Source organism: Monodon monoceros, unplaced genomic scaffold (genome assembly GCF_005190385.1).
Source record: "Monodon monoceros isolate NGI ecotype Baffin Bay Population unplaced genomic scaffold, NGI_Narwhal_1 Super_Scaffold_21, whole genome shotgun sequence".
Taxonomy (NCBI): Eukaryota; Metazoa; Chordata; class Mammalia; order Artiodactyla; family Monodontidae; genus Monodon; species Monodon monoceros.
Genome location: NW_021703778.1, coordinates 81616287 through 81634848, shown reverse-complemented (window position 1 = coordinate 81634848; position 18562 = coordinate 81616287). Strand labels below are relative to the sequence as shown.

Genomic DNA, 18562 nt, shown 5'->3' with positions numbered 1-18562 from the left:
TTTTTTTTTAACTTTTTAGAAAACTCTTTTGGTACCTGAAAGAAAGGGATGAATGAAGATATTTGTAAAGGAACATTCAACAGTAAAATTCATTGAGTAGGAATGGACTAATTCCCTATAGGGCGTTCTTTATTAACATTAGATTTTCTTTTAGCCAGTTGGTACTTAATAGCATTAGTTCTTCACTCAGTATGAAGTATAATGATCTGTTTTTGTTTCTGGCATACTACAGAAAATCAAACTGACCATGATTCCAACAAATTAAAATGGAATAATAGTACAGATATTTCTGAATCCTTCTTTTAGATTCATTTCACGATCTGCCTATCTTGTAGTACAAATTTTAAAAATTCAGTTTTGGATCATGAGAGGGATACTTAAATGAGCCAGTGCCAAGGACACATGGTTCTTATATGAAAACAATAGAGGCAGTCTTTGGTTGTTTCAGCCTGCACTTATGATTCACAGCTGTAGCTTTTGGGACAACAGTAGGGGAGACCTAATTCTAATCACAACTTTATTCTTTTTCATCTCAGGTATAAAAAAACTCCTAACCTTCATGCTTTTTCCAAAAATACTACTGTTTTCTTCTACAGATCAAACTTCATTCATTTTTATAAACGTACATTTATAATAGTTGAAAGTGTAGCTTGTGCTCACATTAAGAAAACCTTGTGGATTAAAGGTAAATTTACACATAGGAGTAGATTTGAATGATTTTTTTTTTTTTTTTGCTCTCAACAGGATTTTATGTAGTGAATTTATGTAGTGTTAATTCCTTCACTGAGTGATTATAGGTATGAAACATATCGTTTCTGATCTTTAACCCATCAGAATTAAAGGTATTTTTGAAAAGTCAATAGGTGAAAGGAACTGATTTATAGTAGTTCTGTTTTTGGACATCTTATTCAAGGAATTAAATGAAAAATAATCTGAAATTTTTAACTAAGTCTGGAGTTCTGTTGCCTTAAATCTTTTGGCTGGAGAGTTAGGGGAGGTTGGCTATAACTAAAATAAAATCTAAAGATCTAGGTTTTATTTCTGGCACATAGAATATAATATGAAAGCTATTTCTAAAAGGTCATGACAATGATGTGTTTTTAAAAACGCCTCAAGAAGGTAACTATTTAGCAATTATTTAAATTGACTTGATTTCATTATCAATCTCCTTAGGACAAATAGCTTGAAGCTGGAAGGTATAAAGAAATTGTGGGGGAAAGAGGGCTATCTTCCCAAGAAGGAAAGCAAAACTGGTGATGAAACAGAAGCTCTGCCAGTCCCTCAAGAGAATATAATAATGGAGAATGTAGATCAAATTATAACAAAAAACGATCAATCTCAAGCCCTTACCCAATCTAAAGAAGAGAAAGAAAAGCAGCTGCTGGCATCATCATTATTTGTTGGGCTAGGATCAGAAAGTACAATCAATTTGGTAAGTAGTCAGTTATATTCCTTTGAGAATCTGTGTTCCCTGTTTTGAACAAAAAAACTGGCCCTACAAAAGCTCGTGACTGTTATCTATACACATGGTAGGAATGGCTTCCCCAGCTCCAGAGCCACCAGTGACATACCTTTTATATTCCTGAAAGAGAAAATCTAATTGGCTCAGCTTCAGTCAGGTATTCTCTTTAGTCCAGTCAGCTGGGGCAAGAGTCTGGGTCCAAATTAAGTTAAAAATATGACCATGTGTATTCTCACCCCCATTGGTAGAGAGGACAGGTCTCAGTGGAAAGGGGACTTGATGGAAATATTACCAATAGTAATAGTTCAACAATATTGATATGTCTATGGAAAAAGTACTTCTTAAAATGGTATTTTTAATAGTGAAAAAGAGGAATCAATTTTGATATCCTAACAGGAGAATTGGTACATAAATTATATTAGCTCTGATTATTACTTCGTCATTAAAAATGATAAATATTGCATTGTAAAATTAATACTTATTAAGCAAAAAAAGCAGAATATGAAGTTTTACTTATACCTTGCTTAAAACTGTTAAGGTAAAAGTATATTGAGGTTGAAAGGAATTATACAAAAATGAAAATTAGATTCAGACATTATGATGATTATTTTCAAAACTTTTTATGCTGATATATTATTCTCTTAGTAAAAAAATATAAAACTGGAGTGAAGGACAAGTGCTATTTTTGAGTATCTGAGAATTCCACATGCAATTTCCTGTTTGGTGGGCAGATGATCCCACCTAGTGCAAAACTGTGATTAGAGCTATATTTTCTTCAGTTTTACATCATCACAATTCTTTCATCCTCCATTTCCCTTGGTGGAATTTCCCTTCATCTCTGTCAACACTAGGCCAGTCTCTAGGCTACACTCTTTGCCTGTATCTCTTTCTTTTCCAGACCCCACTTTTTTCACTTGATATTCATTTCTAAGAAAAAGCAAATTCAGCCTAAAAGTATTAATAAGTATCTTAATGCTGTTTCAGTCAGCATTTGTAGTTCAGCAGCAGAGTGACTGATTTTGGGTCTTTAAGCTGTTCCAGCAGGCCGTGCTGAGAGTACCAGAGAATGATCTGGCACTGATAGGGCAAGTTCTCAGTGGTCAGAGTGCATCAAGTTCAGAGTGCATCCAGGCTTATGGAGCCCTGATTTGTGAACCTCATTGCTGGTGTTGAAGGATTCCTGCCTTCTCAACAAAGTGCATAGCTTTCACTTAGAGTATTTCTCTGGACAACATTCAGGGTGATAAATTAATTACCAGACTTTTTTGTGGTGGGCTTGAAATCAGAAATGTAATTAGGATGTTTTTCTATTTAAGTTAGGTTAAATCCTTTTTGGGTTACCCCTTTACATTTTTCTTTTCTCCTCAGCTATCACTAGAATAGTTGAAAAAAAAAAAAAGAGGTTATTTCCCTGTTTTATGAGGCCATGAATTCTGTGAGGAGCTATAACTCAGATGGCACCTTGCAGAAAGGAGGGGAAGCAAATAATTACATTAAATTAGCATGTATTCTCTTACCCCTCATCCACAACTTTTCCTCTCTCACTCGGGCAAAGCAGACAGGATTGGCACTGGATATGCTTCATCTGTATCATAAGTCCTTCTGCATGGCTGCTTTTCTCTAGCAATCCTATTCTCTTCTGACTTTCCTAGTGTTTAAAGTTCTCAGTTACATAGATCTAGGCTGTATTGGGTATTTCATTTTAACTAGCTTTTAGGTCTGTGGTCCATTTTCAGTTAATTTTTTTACATAGTTCACTGTAGGGGTTAAGGTTTTTTTTTTTTCTTCCCATCTTTGCCTTTTATTTCACCATCATTTAAAAAAGTATTTTCTCGGGGCTGTGAACCTGAGGTTGACTGTTTCTTTTTTTTTTTTTTTACATCTTCATTGGAGTATAATTGCTTTACAATGGTGTGTTAGTTTCTGCTTTATAACAAAGTGAATCAGTTATACATATATATATGTTCCCATATCTCTTCCCTTTTGCGTCTCCCACCCTCCCTATCCCACCCATCTAGGTGGTCACAAACCACCGAGCTGATCTCCCTGTGCTATGCGGCTGCTTTCCACTAGCTGTCTGTTTTACGTTTGGTACTGTATATATGACCATGCCACTCTCTCACTTTGTCACAGCTTACCCATCCCCCTCCCCATATCCTCAAGTCCATCCTCTAGTAGGGTCTGTGTCTGTATTCCCGTCTTACCCTTAGGTTCTTCATGACATTTTTTTTTCTTAGATTCCATATATATGTGTTAGCATATGGTATTTGTCTTTCTCTTTCTGACTTACTTCACTCTGTATGACAGACTCTAGGTCCATCCACCTCACTACAGATAACTCAATTTCGTTTCTTTTTATGGCTAAGTAATATTCCATTGTATATATGTGCCACATCTTCTTTATCCATTCATCCGATGATGGACACTTAGGTTGCTTCCATCTCCTGGCTATTGTAAATAGAGCTGCAGTGAACATTTTGGTACATGACTCTTTTTGAATTATGGTTTTCTCAGGGTATATGCCCAGTAGTGGGATTGCTGGGTCATCTGGTAGTTCTATTTGTAGTTTTTTAAGGAACCTCCAAACTGTTCTCCATAGTGGCTGTACCAATTCACATTCCCACCAGCAATGCAAGAGGGTTCCCTTTTCTCCACACCCTCTCCAGCATTTATTGTTTCTAGATTTTTTGATGTTGGCCATTTTGACTGGTGTGAGATGATATCTCATTGTAGTTTTGATTTGCATTTCTCTAATGATTAATGATGTTGAGCATTCTTTCATGTGTTTGTTGGCAATCTGTATATCTTCTTTGGAGAAATGTCTATTTAGGTCTTTGCCCATTTTTGGATCGGGTTGTTGGTTTTTTTGTTATTGAGCTGCATGAGCTGCTTATAAATTTTGGAGATTAATCCTTTGTCAGTTGCTTCATTTGCAAATATTTTCTCCCATTCTGAGGGTTGTCTTTTGGTCTTGTTTATGGTTTCCTTTGCTGTGCAAAAGCTTTGAAGTTTCATTAGGTCCCATTGGTTTATTTTTGTTTTTATTTCCATTTCTCTAGGAGGTGGGTCAAAAAGGATCTTGCTGTGATTTATGTCATAGAGTGTTCTGCCTATGTTTTCCTCTAAGAGTTTGATAGTTTCTGGCCTTACATTTAGGTCTTTAATCCATTTTGAGCTTATTTTGTGTATGGTGTTAGGGAGTGTTCTAATCTCATACTATTACATGTACCTGTCCAGTTTTCCCAGCATCACTTATTGAAGAGGCTGTCTTTTCTCCATTGTACATTCCTGCCTCCTTTATCAAAGATAAGGTTACCATGTGTGTGTGGGTTTATCTCTGGGCTTTCTATCCTGTTCCATGATCTGTATTTCTGTTTTTGTGCCAGTCCCATACTGTCTTGATTACTGTAGCTTTGTAGTATAGTCTGAAGTCAGGGAGCCTGATTCCTCCAGCTCCGTTTTTCGTTCTCAAGATTGCTTTGGCTATTCAGGGTCTTTTGTGTTTCCATACAAACTGTGAAATTTTTTGTTCTAGTTCTGTGAAAAATGCCAGTGGTAGTTTGATAAGGATTGCATTGAATCTGTAGATTGCTTTGGGTAGTATAGTCACTTTCACAATGTTGATTCTTCCAATCCAAGAACATGGTATATCTCTCCATCTATTTGTATCATCTTTAATTTCTTTCATCAGTGTCTTATAATTTTCTGCATACAGGTCTTTAGTCTCCTTAGGTAGGTTTATTCCTAGATATTTTATTCTTTTTGTTGCAATGGTAAATGGGAGTGTTTTCTTAATTTCACTTTCAGATTTTTCATCATTAGTGTATAGGAATGCAAGAGATTTCTGTGCATTAATTTTGTATCCTGCTACTTTACTGCTACAAATTCATTGATTATTTCTAGTAGTTTTCTGGTAGCATCTTCAGGATTCTCTATTATAGTATCATGTCATCTGCATACAGTGACAGCTTTATTTTTTCTTTTCTGATTTGGATTCCTTTTATTTCCTTTTCTTCTCTGATTGCTGTGGCTAAAACTTCCAAAACTATGTTGAATAAGAGTGGTGAGAGTGGGCAACCTTGTCTTGTTCCTGATCTTAGTGGGAATTTTTTCAGTTTTTCACCATTGAGGATGATGTTGGCTGTGGGTTTGTCATATATGGCCTTTACTATGTGGAGGAAAGTTCCCTCTATGCCTACTTTCTGCAGGGTTTTTATTATAAATGGGTGTTGAATTTTGTTGAAAGCTTTCTCTGCATCTATTGAGATGATCATATGGTTTTTCTCCTTCAATTTGTTAATATGGTGTATCACATTGATTGATTTGTGTATATTGAAGAATCCTTGCATTCCTGGAATAAACCCCACTTGATCATGGTGTATGATCCTTTTAATGTGCTGTTGGATTCTGTTTGCTATTGTTTTGTTGAGCATTTTGGCATCTATGTTCATCAGTGATATTGGCCTGTAGTTTTCTTTCTTTGTGACATCTTTGTCTGGTTTGGGAATCAGGGTGATGGTGACCTCGTAGAATGAGTTTGGGAGTGTTCCTCCCTCTGCTATATTTTGGAAGACTTTGAGAAGGATAGCTGTTAGCTCTTCTCTAAATATTTGATAGAATTCGCCTGTGAAGCCATCTGGTCCTGGGCTTTTGTTTGTTGGAAGATTTTTAGTCATAGTTTCAATTTCATTACTTGTGATTGTTCTGTTCATATTTTCTATTTCTTCGTGATTCAGTCTTGGCAGGTTGTGCTTTTCTAAGAATTTGTCCATTTCTTCCAGGTTGTCCGTTTTATTGGCATAGAGTTGCTTGTAGTAATCTCTCATGATCTTTTGTATTTCTGCAGTGTCAGTTGTTACTTCTCCTTTTTCATTTCTAATTCTATTGATTTGAGTCTTCTTCCTTTTTTTCTTGATGAGTCTGCCTAATGGTTTATCAATTTTGTTTATCTTCTCAAAGAACCAGCTTTTAGTTTTATTGATCTTTGCTATTGTTTCCTTCATTTCTGTTTCATTTATTTTTGATCTGATCATTATGATTTCCTTCCTTCTGCTAACTTTGGGTTTTTTTTGTTCTTCTTTCTCTGATTGCTTTAGGTGCAAGGTTAGGTTGTTTATTCGAGATGTTTCCTGTTTCTTAAGGTAGGATTGTATTGCTATAAACTTCCCTCTTAGAACTGCTTTTGCTGCATCCCGTAGGTTTTGGGTCGTCATGTCTCCATTGTCATTTGTTTCTAGGTATTTTTTGATTTCCTCCTTGATTTCTTCAGTGATCACTTTGTTATTAAGTAGTGTATTGTTTAGCCTCCATGTGTTTGTAATTTTTACAGATCTTTTCCTGTAATTGATATCTAGTCTCATAGCATTGTGGTCAGAAAAGATACCTGATACAATTTCAATTTTCTTAAATTTACCAAGGCTTGATTTGTGATCCAGGATATGATCTATCCTGGAGAATGTTCCATGAGCACTTGAGAAAAATGTGTATTCTGTTGATTTTGGATGGAATGTCCTATAAATATCAATTAAGTCCACCTTGTTTAATGTATCGTTTAAAGCTTGTGTTTCCTTATTTATTTTCATTTTGGATGATCTGTCCATTGGTGAAAGTGGGGTGTTAAAGTACCCTACTATGAATGTGTTACTGTCGATTTCTCCTTTAATGGCTGTTAGTATTTGCCTTATGTATTAAGGTGCTCCTATGTTGGGTGCATAAATATTTACAATTGTTATTTCTTCTTCTTGGATTGATCCCTTGATCATTATGTAGTGTCCTTCTTTTTCTCTTGTAATAGTCTTTGCTTTAAAGTCTATTTTGTCTGATATGAGAGTTGCTGATCCAGCTTTCTTTTGATTTCCATTTGCATGGAATATCTTTTTCCATCCCCTCACTTTCAGTCTGTATGTGTCCCTAGGTGTGAAGTGGGTCTCTTGTGGACAGCATATATATGGGTCTTGGTTTTGTATCCATTCAGCCAGTTTGTGTCTTTTGGTGGGAGCTTTTAGTCCATTTACATTTAAGGTAATTATCAATATGTATGTTCCTATTCCCATTTTCTTAATTGTATTGGGTTTGTTATTGTAGGTCTTTTCTTTTTCTTGTGTTTCTTGCCTAGAGAAGTTCCTTTAGCATTTGTTGTAAAGCTGGTTTGGTGGTGCTGAACTCTCTCAGCTTTTGCTTGTCTGTAAAGGTTTTAATTTCTCCATCAAATCTGAATGAGATCCTTGCTGGGTAGAGTAATCTTGGTTGTAGGTTTTTCTCCTTCATCACTTTAAATATGTCCTGCCAGTCCCTTCTGGCTTGGAGAGTTTCTGCTGAAATATCAGCTGTTAACCTTATGGGGATTCCCTTGTGTGTTATTTGTTGTTTTTCCCTTGCTGCTTTTAATATGTTTTCTTTGTATTTAATTTTTGACAGTTTGATTAATATGTGTCTTGGCATATTTCTCGTTGGATTTATCCTGTATGGGACTCTCTGTGCTTCCTGGGCTTGATTAACTATTTCCTTTCCCATATTAGGGAAGTTTTCAGCTATAATCTCTTCAAATATTTTCTCAGTCCCTTTGTTTTTCTCTTCTTCTTCTGGGACCCCTATAATTTGAATGTTGGTGCGTTTAATGTTGTCCCAGAGGTCTCTGAGACTGTCCTCAGTTCTTTTCATTCTTTTTTCTTTATTCTGCTCTGCATTAGTTATTTCCACTATTTTATCTTCCAGGTCACTTATCCGTTCTTCTGCCTCAGTTATTCTGCTATTGATCCCTTCTAGAGTATTTTTAATTTCATTTATTGTGTTGTTCATTGTTGCTTGTTTCCTCTTTAGTTCTTCTAGGTCCTTGTTAAATGTTTCTTGCGTTTTCTCTCTTCTATTTACAAGATTTTGGATCATCTTCACTATCATTATTCTGAATTCTTTTTCAGGTAGACTGCTTATTTCCTCTTCATTTGTTAGGCCTGGTGGGTTTTTACCTTGTTCCTTCATCTGCTGTGTGTTTTTCTGTCTTCTCCTTTTGCTTACCTTAATGTGTTTGGGGTCTCCTTTTTGCAGGCTGCAGGTTCGTAGTTCCTGTTGTTTTTGGTGTCTGTCCCCAGTGGCTTAAAGTTGGTTCAGTGGGTTGTGTAGGCTTCCTGGTGGAGGGGACTAGTGCCTGTGTTGTGGTGGATGAGGCTGGATCTTGTCTTTCTGGTGGCCAGGTCCATGTCTGGTGGTGTGTTTTGGGGTGTCTGTGGCCTTATTATGATTTTAGGCAGCCTCTCTGCTAATAGGTGGGGTTGTGTTCCTGTCTTGCTAGTTGTTTGGCATAGGGTGTCCAGCACTGTAGCTTGCTGGTCGTTGAGTGAAGCTGGGTGTTGGTGTTGAGATGGAGATCTCTGGGAGATTTTGCCATTTGGTATTACGTGGAGCTGGGAGGTCTCTTGTGGATCAGTGTCCTGAAGTTGGCTCTCGCACCTCAGAGGCACAGCACTGACTCCTGGCTGCAGCACCAAGAGTCTTTCATCCACCTGGCCGGCCCGCTGTCCCCACGACTGTTGCGGCTTTGGCCACTGGGACCCCTCCAGAGCCAGTAGCCTCAGTGAGGCCGCCCTCCCCTCGCGCTCCAGGGCAGTTCCGTGACGGCGGAGTTAAGAGACCCCGAGCTGGGAGTTCCAGCTCTGAGGAAACCGACTGTTTCTTTTCTTTAAGTAATTTAACAAAGATGTCTGTCTGGTGTCTTCTGGCTTGTGTTAATTCTAACTAACAGCAGATTGGACAGTGCAGAAGAAAAGATCGGGGACTTCCCTGGTGGTCCAGTGGTTAAGACTCCACACTCTCAATGCAGGGGGCCCGGGTTTGATCCCTGGTCAGGGAACTAGATCCTACATCCTACAACTAAAGATCCCGTGTGCCGCAACTAAAGATCCTGCATGCTGCAACTAAAAGATCCCACATGCTGCAATGAAGATCCCGTGTGCCACAGCTAAGATGCAGCACGTCCAAATAAATAAATAAATAAATATTTTAAAAAGTAAAGATCATACACTTGAAGACAAAGTAATAGAAACTATCCAAAATCAAACAGAGAGAGAAAGAAAAGACAAAACAAAAAACAACCCAGAGCATCAGTGACCTGAGGAACAATATTGAGCAGTCTAATGTACATCTAATTCGAGTCCCATGGCTACTGGAAATGGAAGTCCTCCTCCCCCCGAAACCCCCTACTTTTAAAATTAATTAATTAATTAATTTTGGCTGCAATGGGTCTTCTCTAGTTGTGGCGTGCGGGCTCTCTAGTTGCATTATACAGGCTCTAGAGCACGTGGGCTCAGTAGTTGTGGCACATGGGCTTAGTTGCGGTATGTGGGATCTTAGTTCCCCAACCAGGGATCAAACCTGGAGTGCAGAGTCTTAACCACTGGACCTCCAGGGAAGTCCCCCAACTTGTTTTCATTTTTGTGTTAATATAATGTTAGTTCTTGTTTTTTGGCTTCTGAATTGAAAGGTAAGAGACAAACTTAGCTGCTGAGACTTGGAAGAGAGCTAGAATTCTGGTTAACTAGAATCGTGTGAAAGATGGCCACTGAGTGTTAAAGCCTCCAGGAGGATGAACTTAAAGTAGACCCAGTCTGCTGCACTGATTCTACATAGAACTTTGTGAGGCAAGGGGGCACTTGAGCCATCACTCTTCTTAGATGGATTCGCAGACATTTCCTTGGGAGGCTTAGTGCAAGAATCACAAGTTTGCTGTTCCCATCTCCTGAGTCTGTACCAAACATCCCTAGTTACTTTTAGAATTCTTTCCTGCCGTGTGTTCTAGTAAGCCACACTAGCTGATTCTTGAGGTGAAGTCAGTTTTTCTTCCCTGTTTATCGACTCACAGGTCATGAAAACAGGATTATTATAGATTACTGAACCAAAGTTTGACCCATCCCTGTATTTGAGGGTATCTTAGCTTCTACAGGACAACTCTGGAAACTCAAAAAATGGCTAGCTTTCTCACTGTTTTTAATTTGTGCAGTTCTGTACTCTAGTTTTCTTAAGTCTAACAAGTTTTTAGAATTGTTCATGATTGACTTTTTGACGTTATTTCTTTTTCTGATTTTATGTGTTTCTAGTGAGAAATAGATTTAGCTTACTAGTTCAAAGTTATGTAGCTGTCAGAATTTTAGGGCTTAACATTTTATTCATCTCTGAATTTTTGTTAATCTATGCTTTATAGGTAGAACCTTAGCAAGTTAGTACATTGCTCATTTGAAATTATAAAAAAAAAGTTTAAAACTCGTGACTTAGTAGAATGGTTTCTTTTTCTATTATTATGTTTTATCTTTGCAGCTAGGAAAAGCAGATACCCTTTCTCACAAGTTCAGAAGGAAATCAAAAGTCAAGGAAACCAAAAGCGGGCAAACAACCACTGCTCAAAATATGACCTGTTCTTCCTTTAGTTCTTCATCAAATGTGACTTATGAAGAAGACTATTATTTGGATCATTTGCAGGATAGAGGAGACAAAGAAGTAAAGAAATTTTCTCTTAATTCAGAACTTTTAGATTCTGAGTCACTCACAGAACTGCCCTTGGTTGAGAAAATCTCAAATTGCAGGCTGTCTACACCCTCTTTGTTTGCTGATAACAACATGGAAGTTTTTCACCCTCCTCAGTCCACTGCAGCCTCAGTTGCCAATGAAATATCTTTAGCTGCTTCTTTGTTGGAAGAAACTACTGAACACATGCATTCAGATCTTATGGAGGTCTGTAATAATGAAACCATATCAGTGTCTTCTTACAAAATTTGGAAAGATGAGTGTTTGTTGATGGTCTGGTCAGTTTTTAATAAGAGTGCTTCAGAACTGAAAAGTGCTAACTTAGAAATTGCTCCTGCAGAAAATTTCAAGGTAAGACAATGAATTACTTAATGTTTCTTAGTGTAAGAAACATTACTTAGTGTTTCTGCTGTTGACTCATCTGATGGCTTGTAAATTTCTCCCACATCCTTCTTTCCTCTTTAGCAAAAACAGTGAAAGGTGTGACAGATTGTTTTATTATTTTAAGTAGGAAAAATTTATTCAAAAAATTTATTAAAAAATTATTCAAATATTTATTCAAAATTTATTCAATGTTGAAAAATTTATTCAACAAGGAAACATAATAAAGATGTATTGGGGAAGACTGAGAAAACTGACCCAATTTATTCTATGAGCTAGAATATATTGAATGGGATACTACCTGGGCCTGACCTGGGCAGAAGTTCCTGACTGTAGATGTGCATTAGAATCACCTGTGGAACTTAAAAACACAAAACCCAATTCAGTTGTCTGAGCTTTACCACCAGAGCTTGAGTAAGGGTGGAGAATGAGAGGGAAAGATTTTTTTTTTTTGCACTCTTCTAGCTTTAAAAATTTGGTGCTAGGGACTTCCCTGGTGGTCAAGTGGTAAAGAATCCACCTTCCAATGTAGGGACACAGGTTCGATCCCTGGTCCAGGAACTAAGATCCCACATGCCCCAGGGCAACTAAACCTGCGCACCACAACTACTGAGCTCATGTGACTCAACAAGAGCCCGCGTGCAGCAAACTATAGAGCCCGCACGCCCTGGAGCCTGTGCACCACAGCTAGAGAGAAGCCCATGCACCACAGCGAAGAGCCTGCATGCCGCAGTGAAAGATCCCGCATGCCTCAACGATCCCACATACCTCAGTGAAGATCCTGCATGCCACAGCTAAGACCTGATGCAGCCAAAAATAAATAAATTAATTAAAAAAAAAAACTGGTACTAGCTAGTATTGAGAGACACATGACTAGAGTTTAATCTGTTTTTTGTTGTTGTTAAACCATACAGACATTTTCATTGTAATACCATTTGTTACATAATTCTGACGTATGTATTATTATTTCTTAATTGTCTGTGCTAGTGAATTTTTCTCAAGTGAAGTTGTCATTTATCTTCATGGTGTGGCTTGTTATTAACATCTCACAATTGTATGCTTTTGTACCACTTCAATTAAATAGAAAATAGTTATTCATATGATAGCCTGTATTGATCCCTTCTTCAATACTTACATTACTTTTATTTACAGATCACTGAGCAACCTGGATGCTGCTTGCCTGTAATAGAAGCAGAAAGCACCAAAAACTTTCAATACAGTGTGCAGATGGAAAAACCTTTTACAGAAGGGAATCTTTCTGGTTTTATAAATTATCAAGTGATGGATACTCATTCTGTTCAGCTCGAATTTTCAGTAAACTTATCACTATTAGATTTCATTAGGTAAATATTTTTTAGAATATTAATTCAAGTTATTCCTTCATTCAGCAAATATTTGTTAGGCCTCTTCTCTGGACAGAGCACTGTACTAGGTGCTAGGGAGTGTAACAACTCAAAACTACACATACCCCTGCGTTTAGGGAGTGTTCAGTCTAGGGAGGAGACATCGAACAATCACATAAATGCATGTATAATTGTGAATTGTGCTATGAACAGGAAGTAAATGATATGATGGGCCATTATGGTGTGGCACCTGATATAGGTTCGAGTTGGCTGGTGATCTTGGAGAACTTCCGGGAGAAAGTAATATTAAAGTAATGTTTAAACTGAAATAATTTCAAAGATTCTGCCTGACTTTTTAAAAAGCTTTTAAAGTTTTTTTCATTTGTGTTTCATTTATTTGATTAATTCTTTCGTAAAGTCTGTTCATTAAAGTTTTAGAGATCTGCAAGAAAATGGCTCAACAAAGTTACTAAACTTTTATTAGACATACAGTATTTAGTATTTTACTAGCATTGTGCAGTTACCCAAATAATTGAAAACAACCTTTTAACCCTTCTGCTCTTATTTAGTATTATGAATATATTATACTGTATTCAAACATTTTTAAAAATGAAGCCTGCCTGAACCAATAATGCAGAATACCAATGAATATCTGTAAAAAATTTTTTTTAACCTTCACACATCTACCTGTGTTAGACTACTATAATTTTTGCCCATTCTTTAAAGTCTTTTAGTAAGAACATGTTTATAAATCTGTCAGAGTATTTATTTATACCTGTGGTGCTGAAAAGATAGAATCTAGCCTTCAAAAAACTTACATTCTGTGACTATGAAGGTATGTCCCATGGTGAGCATTAGTAACCTGAAGAAGCACAACATATATGACACAGACGGTTCGTTCTGTGCTTATTAATAAAATCCTCTGTATCTTAAAAAAATATTTTTCCTAATTATAAATTCAATACATAGTTATAAAGATTTAAATGCTATAGAAAAATATAAGTAGAATATAAAAATTTCCTGTAATTCCTCTCAGAGATACCCCATGGTTAACTATTTGATCTTCAATTACCTGAACCATTTAAAAAATACATTTATTAAAATCCTTTCTGTTGGTCCAGTTTGCTTAAGGTGCTAACTCTTTGTATTCTTACTCTTGTACATGACTTTGATAGAGTATCTCATCCCCAAATCTAAAGTATACATGAAAGAAAAGTTTTATATTTGAATGATTCATGAAATTACTTGGTGAAATTTTACTGTAATGACTAATACTCAGAAAAAGAGAGAACTGGGTGATTTATTGAAAAGACATTTGTTCTTTAATAACATTTGCTTTCAGCATTTTCTTCAGGTTGGAGGATAATGGTAAGCTAATCATATTTGGTTTAAAAAACATAGATTTTGTGGGATTTACATTTACAGTGATTTTTTTTATTCCCATGAGTCATTTGAAATGTATTTGTCTGTTTAGAATCGTTTCATTCTTAATGGACATAAATCTAATTTTAAAAATTATTTTCAGGCCATTAAAAATCTCGACTGAAGACTTTGGTAAACTCTGGTTATCCTTCGCAAATGATGTGAAACAAAATGTGAAGATGTCAGAATCACAAGCTGCTCTGCCTTCTACCTTAAAGGCCCTGCAACAGGAACTAAGACTTCATGTTGTTGACATTATAGGTTTGTAGTGTTCTAAAAAGGCAATCTTGTGTTTATAGGGGCTTTCTTACAATCAGATAGCAAATCAACTCTTAGAAGTGTCAGATTTCTTAGAGCTGTATTTCATGTTATGAGTATCTTTCAGATAAGTGTGTTGTTCAGACTTTATTAAAGAATTTTTTTGTGTGGTAAAATATACATAACGAAATTTACCATTTTAACCATTTTTAAATGTACAGATTAGTGGCATTAAATACATTCATGTTGTGCAGCCATTGCCACCATCATCTCCAGAACTTTTTCCTCTTTCCTAACTAAAACTGTACCCATTAAACACTAACTCCCCATTGCCCCTCCCTCTCCAGCCTTTCGCAACCACCATTCTATTTTCTGTCTCTATGAATTTGACTACTCTAGTTACCTCATCTAAGTAGAATCATACAATATTTGTCCTTTTGTGACTGGCTTATTTCACTTATCATAATGTCTTCAAGGTTCATCTATATTATGTGTCAAAATTTCCTTCCTTTTTAAGCCTGAATATTGTTCCATTTTACGAATATACCACATTTGTTTATCCATTAATCTTTTGACGGACACTGGGGTTGCTTCCACCTTTTGGCTATTGTGAATAACGCTGCTTTGAACATGGGTGTACAAATAAATCTGTGTTTGAGTCCCTGCTTTCAGTTCTTTTGGTTAGATACCCAGAAGTAGAATTGCTGAGTCATATGGTAATTCTATATTTAATTTTTGGAGAAACTGTCGTGTTGTTTTCCACAGCAACTGCACCGTTTACATTCAGCAATGCACAGGGGTTGCAGTTACTTCACATCCTCACCAACATTTATTTATTTATTTATTTATTTTGATAATCACCATCTTAATAGGTATGAACTAGTATCTCACTTTAATTTTGATTTGCATTTCCTTAATGATCAGTGATGTTGAATATCTTTTCATGTGCTTATTGACCATTTGTATATCTTCTTTGTAGAAATGTCTGTTGAAGTCTTTTTGTATTAAAGAATTTCTCACTTTGTTTTGCTGTAGGCAATGAAGGGCTGTTGGCCTGTCAGCTGCTCCCATCCATCCCCTGCTTGCTGCATTTCCGAGTTCATGGTGACATGTTAGCCCTGTGGTTCAGATCCTCCTGCTCTACTCTTCCTGATTATTTACTATATCAGTGTCAAAAGGTGATGGAAGGATCCTAGCAGAAGCTCTGCTTATATTTTACTCCCTCAAAATAAATTGTTTACATAGATAAACTAATTTACCAAAGTAAAAAGGACTCATGGTACTTCTAATGAAAATGGGGATTATTATAAGTGTGGTTTTATGTGTTTTCTTTATGATTCCTGATCAAGAAGGATCCCCAAGAAACTGTACCCCTAACCTTTTACTCAGGATTGTACAGTATGTTTGGGTCCTAAAACAGTGACCTAAGCTAATGTTATAAACTGCTAATGATTTATATATCACTTAGTGTAGAGGGACTGAAAATATTTATTTTGTTATAAATAATTTTATAGCAGATTTACTCTAGTGCTGCCTGATGTATAGTAAAGCCAAGTCTCAGTTCTCTGCATTAGTGGAGGGGAGACATGGACTTAATAATCCCAAATCGAATTCAAATTTGGCTTTGGAATGCAATGTATGCTATTTGGTAGGTAAGTCATTACTTTCAATAATGTTTTGCTTAGATCAGTATTGAACTAAGTTGACACAGCACACACTAATAGTTCAGGAGATCCATGAGCATGTTGGATATTGGGGGGATCCAACCTGTGGTACAGTTTTTTTTTTTTTTTTTCTTTTTTTTTGTGGTACGCGGGCCTCTCACCGTTGTGGCCTCTCCCGTTGCGGAGCACAGGCTCCAGACACGCAGGCTCAGCGGCCATGGCTCACGGGCCCAGCCGCTCCGCGGCATGTGGGATCCTCCCAGACCGGGGCACGAACCTGTGTCCCCTGCATCGGCAGGCGGACTCTCAACCACTGCGCCACCAGGGAAGCCCGGTACAGTTTTTATTATAGGTAACTTGTTACACATAATTACAGACAGTTAGGCTATAAAAGTTGTTTTCCACTTGCATTTATTTTTAAAATTCAAAATGAATCACTGTATTCTTGTTTTACAAACTCAGAGACATTTACAAAATATTGTATAGAAACAAAATCTGTAAGAGCACACAGTACTAAAGCAAACAGCTATAAAAGGACTTTTCAGTTATGGCAAATATCTTAGTTTCCACTTGGGTTTTTTTTTTTTTGGCAAATTAAAATTTGTGATTAGAGTATAAATGGCAAAACCATCTTTCCTGGGCTTTGAATCCACTAGTACTCAATGGATACAACCAGAAGAGTGACTGTCTAAGTATACCATACAGGTTCTTCAGTAAAATATATGATTTTTATGTTATAGTTGTGCCTATATATATGGCCTTTGTCAGAAAAGAGGTTAAGCCTAATATGAATGATAGACCAGAATCTTGAGATTATACATTAATGTTAAAAACTGAAATAGTATTTTATAAAACCTTATGGTGCTGTGGAAAATATTTATTATTTCACTTTTTCTGATACTTCACCATGGAAACTATTCAGGTAATATACTTTTAAGTCATTGCAGTTAATACTCTGGTTAATTGGTACTGTTTATCACCCGGGTGTGGAATTGTGGTTTTAGGTTATCTCATTATTAATCATAGCTGATAAAGATGCTGAGGAGATTCCCCAAAGCTGATAGAGTTCATTAGTCATTTGTGTTTAGCATATCTCTCCCTAAAAACAAAAGCAGCATTAAAAAAAATTAATTTATAAGTTACTGATAAAAAAAAAAACACGTTAATTTCATGCTTTTGAAAAACATACAGTGAAACCTTGCTGCAAGAGCAATGAGAAGTGGCTAGAATTTCCTGAGTAGGTTTCTTCTTTTGAATAGAAGATCAGATTCATCCTCAAGCTCCCAGCAGTGTCATGATGAAGGGAATGTGAATGATGGGGGAGTGGTGGACACTGGTGGCTGGACTCATCAGCCTTCTCTTTATTCCTGCGTCTGTCAGCAGCACCCTCCCACCCTACCTGGTTCTGCTGATACTCTGACAAAGAGATAGGAAGTGCCCTCTCACTTTGCGAAGGAATGTAGAGTGTGGCAGAAGAGGTGCTTCTGGTTTTTGTGTCCCTGCTTCCATGTGTTTGCATGGTCACCAAGGCTGGGTGTGGAGCAGTGGATGTAAGGTGCCCAGCAAGCAGATGGACAGCTAGCTGGGAGAGATTACAGTGAGCTACTGTGCTGCTTTGTTACAGGGTGTTCATGGGTGACAGTAGCAGTTTTCATGAGAGACGTGCTTGGCCTACAGCTCTGTCTAATGGTGGGAAATGTGTAATGGTAGGTTAGGGCTGGGAGCATGATTTGGGGTCTGCCAAGGGGAACATGGTGTCACTTTTGTTCTTTCCAAACCCACTACATAGAAAGTAGGGTAACAGTTTCTACTGAAATGTTTAGTAGAATGTTTACATTTTTATATTTTTATGGTTTTTAAAAACAAACAGTAATAGGAAAGAGTAGATTTTAAAGAACTTTAGAGCAGTGTATATTCTACCTAAACTAATGTTTTAAGTTCTAGATCAGGCATCACCAACCTTTTTTGCATTGTAGGAGATGTGATTATGAAGTAGGAAGAACAGTTTTTGTGGGCAGATCGTCTCTTTACCTTCTAGTCATAATTTAGTCAAGTAAAGGGGCAACATCTGGAGTGAGAGCTATTGTGGGGGAGACTCAGCTGTGTGAGTTCTGTGCTGGGCATCTTTGCTGAGAATGCAGGTGGCAACAAGTGTGAATCTGGGGAGAATGAAGGGAAGACAGGAAAGCCTTAAGAGCAGGTGGAGCAAAAAGGATCAGGCTCCCACCAGAATAGTCCCTGTGGAGTCAGGCAGATTAGTCTCAGGGGAATGTGGGCCCCCGAGTAAGGGTCCTTCTGAAAAAACTGCAGATGGAGGCCGAGCAGTTACCAAGTGCTAATGTGCCAAGCATGCCAAGCACCACACACGCTCTGCAGAGGAGCATTATTCAAGACAATATTCTGTCATCTACCAAAACAATTGTGGTGAAAATGCAGTACTTTATTTGTTCCTTTATTTTAGTTCATGTCATGAATATTTTAAAATATCGAGTTTTTTTTTTTTAATGGATAAATGTGGT

At 37.0% G+C, this 18562-nt stretch overlaps 1 protein-coding gene across 5 annotated transcripts in view; it reads left to right on the top strand.

Annotated features, from left to right (window-relative positions):
* AP4E1 (adaptor related protein complex 4 subunit epsilon 1) overlaps positions 1 to 18562 on the top strand; it is a 93759-nt gene that overhangs the window by 51928 nt on the left and 23269 nt on the right. For 4 of the 5 annotated variants that reach the window (XM_029238353.1, XM_029238354.1, XM_029238356.1 and 1 more), the window contains 5 exons: positions 1174 to 1432; positions 10769 to 11326; positions 12509 to 12699; positions 14225 to 14382; positions 15415 to 15557. In XM_029238353.1, coding sequence (XP_029094186.1) covers positions 1174 to 1432; positions 10769 to 11326; positions 12509 to 12699; positions 14225 to 14382; positions 15415 to 15557 — 1309 coding nt within the window. Of the gene's footprint in view, positions 1 to 1173; positions 1433 to 10768; positions 11327 to 12508; positions 12700 to 14224; positions 14383 to 15414; positions 17339 to 18562 lie in introns of those variants that run through there. The other variant, XM_029238355.1, reaches the window with a different exon arrangement.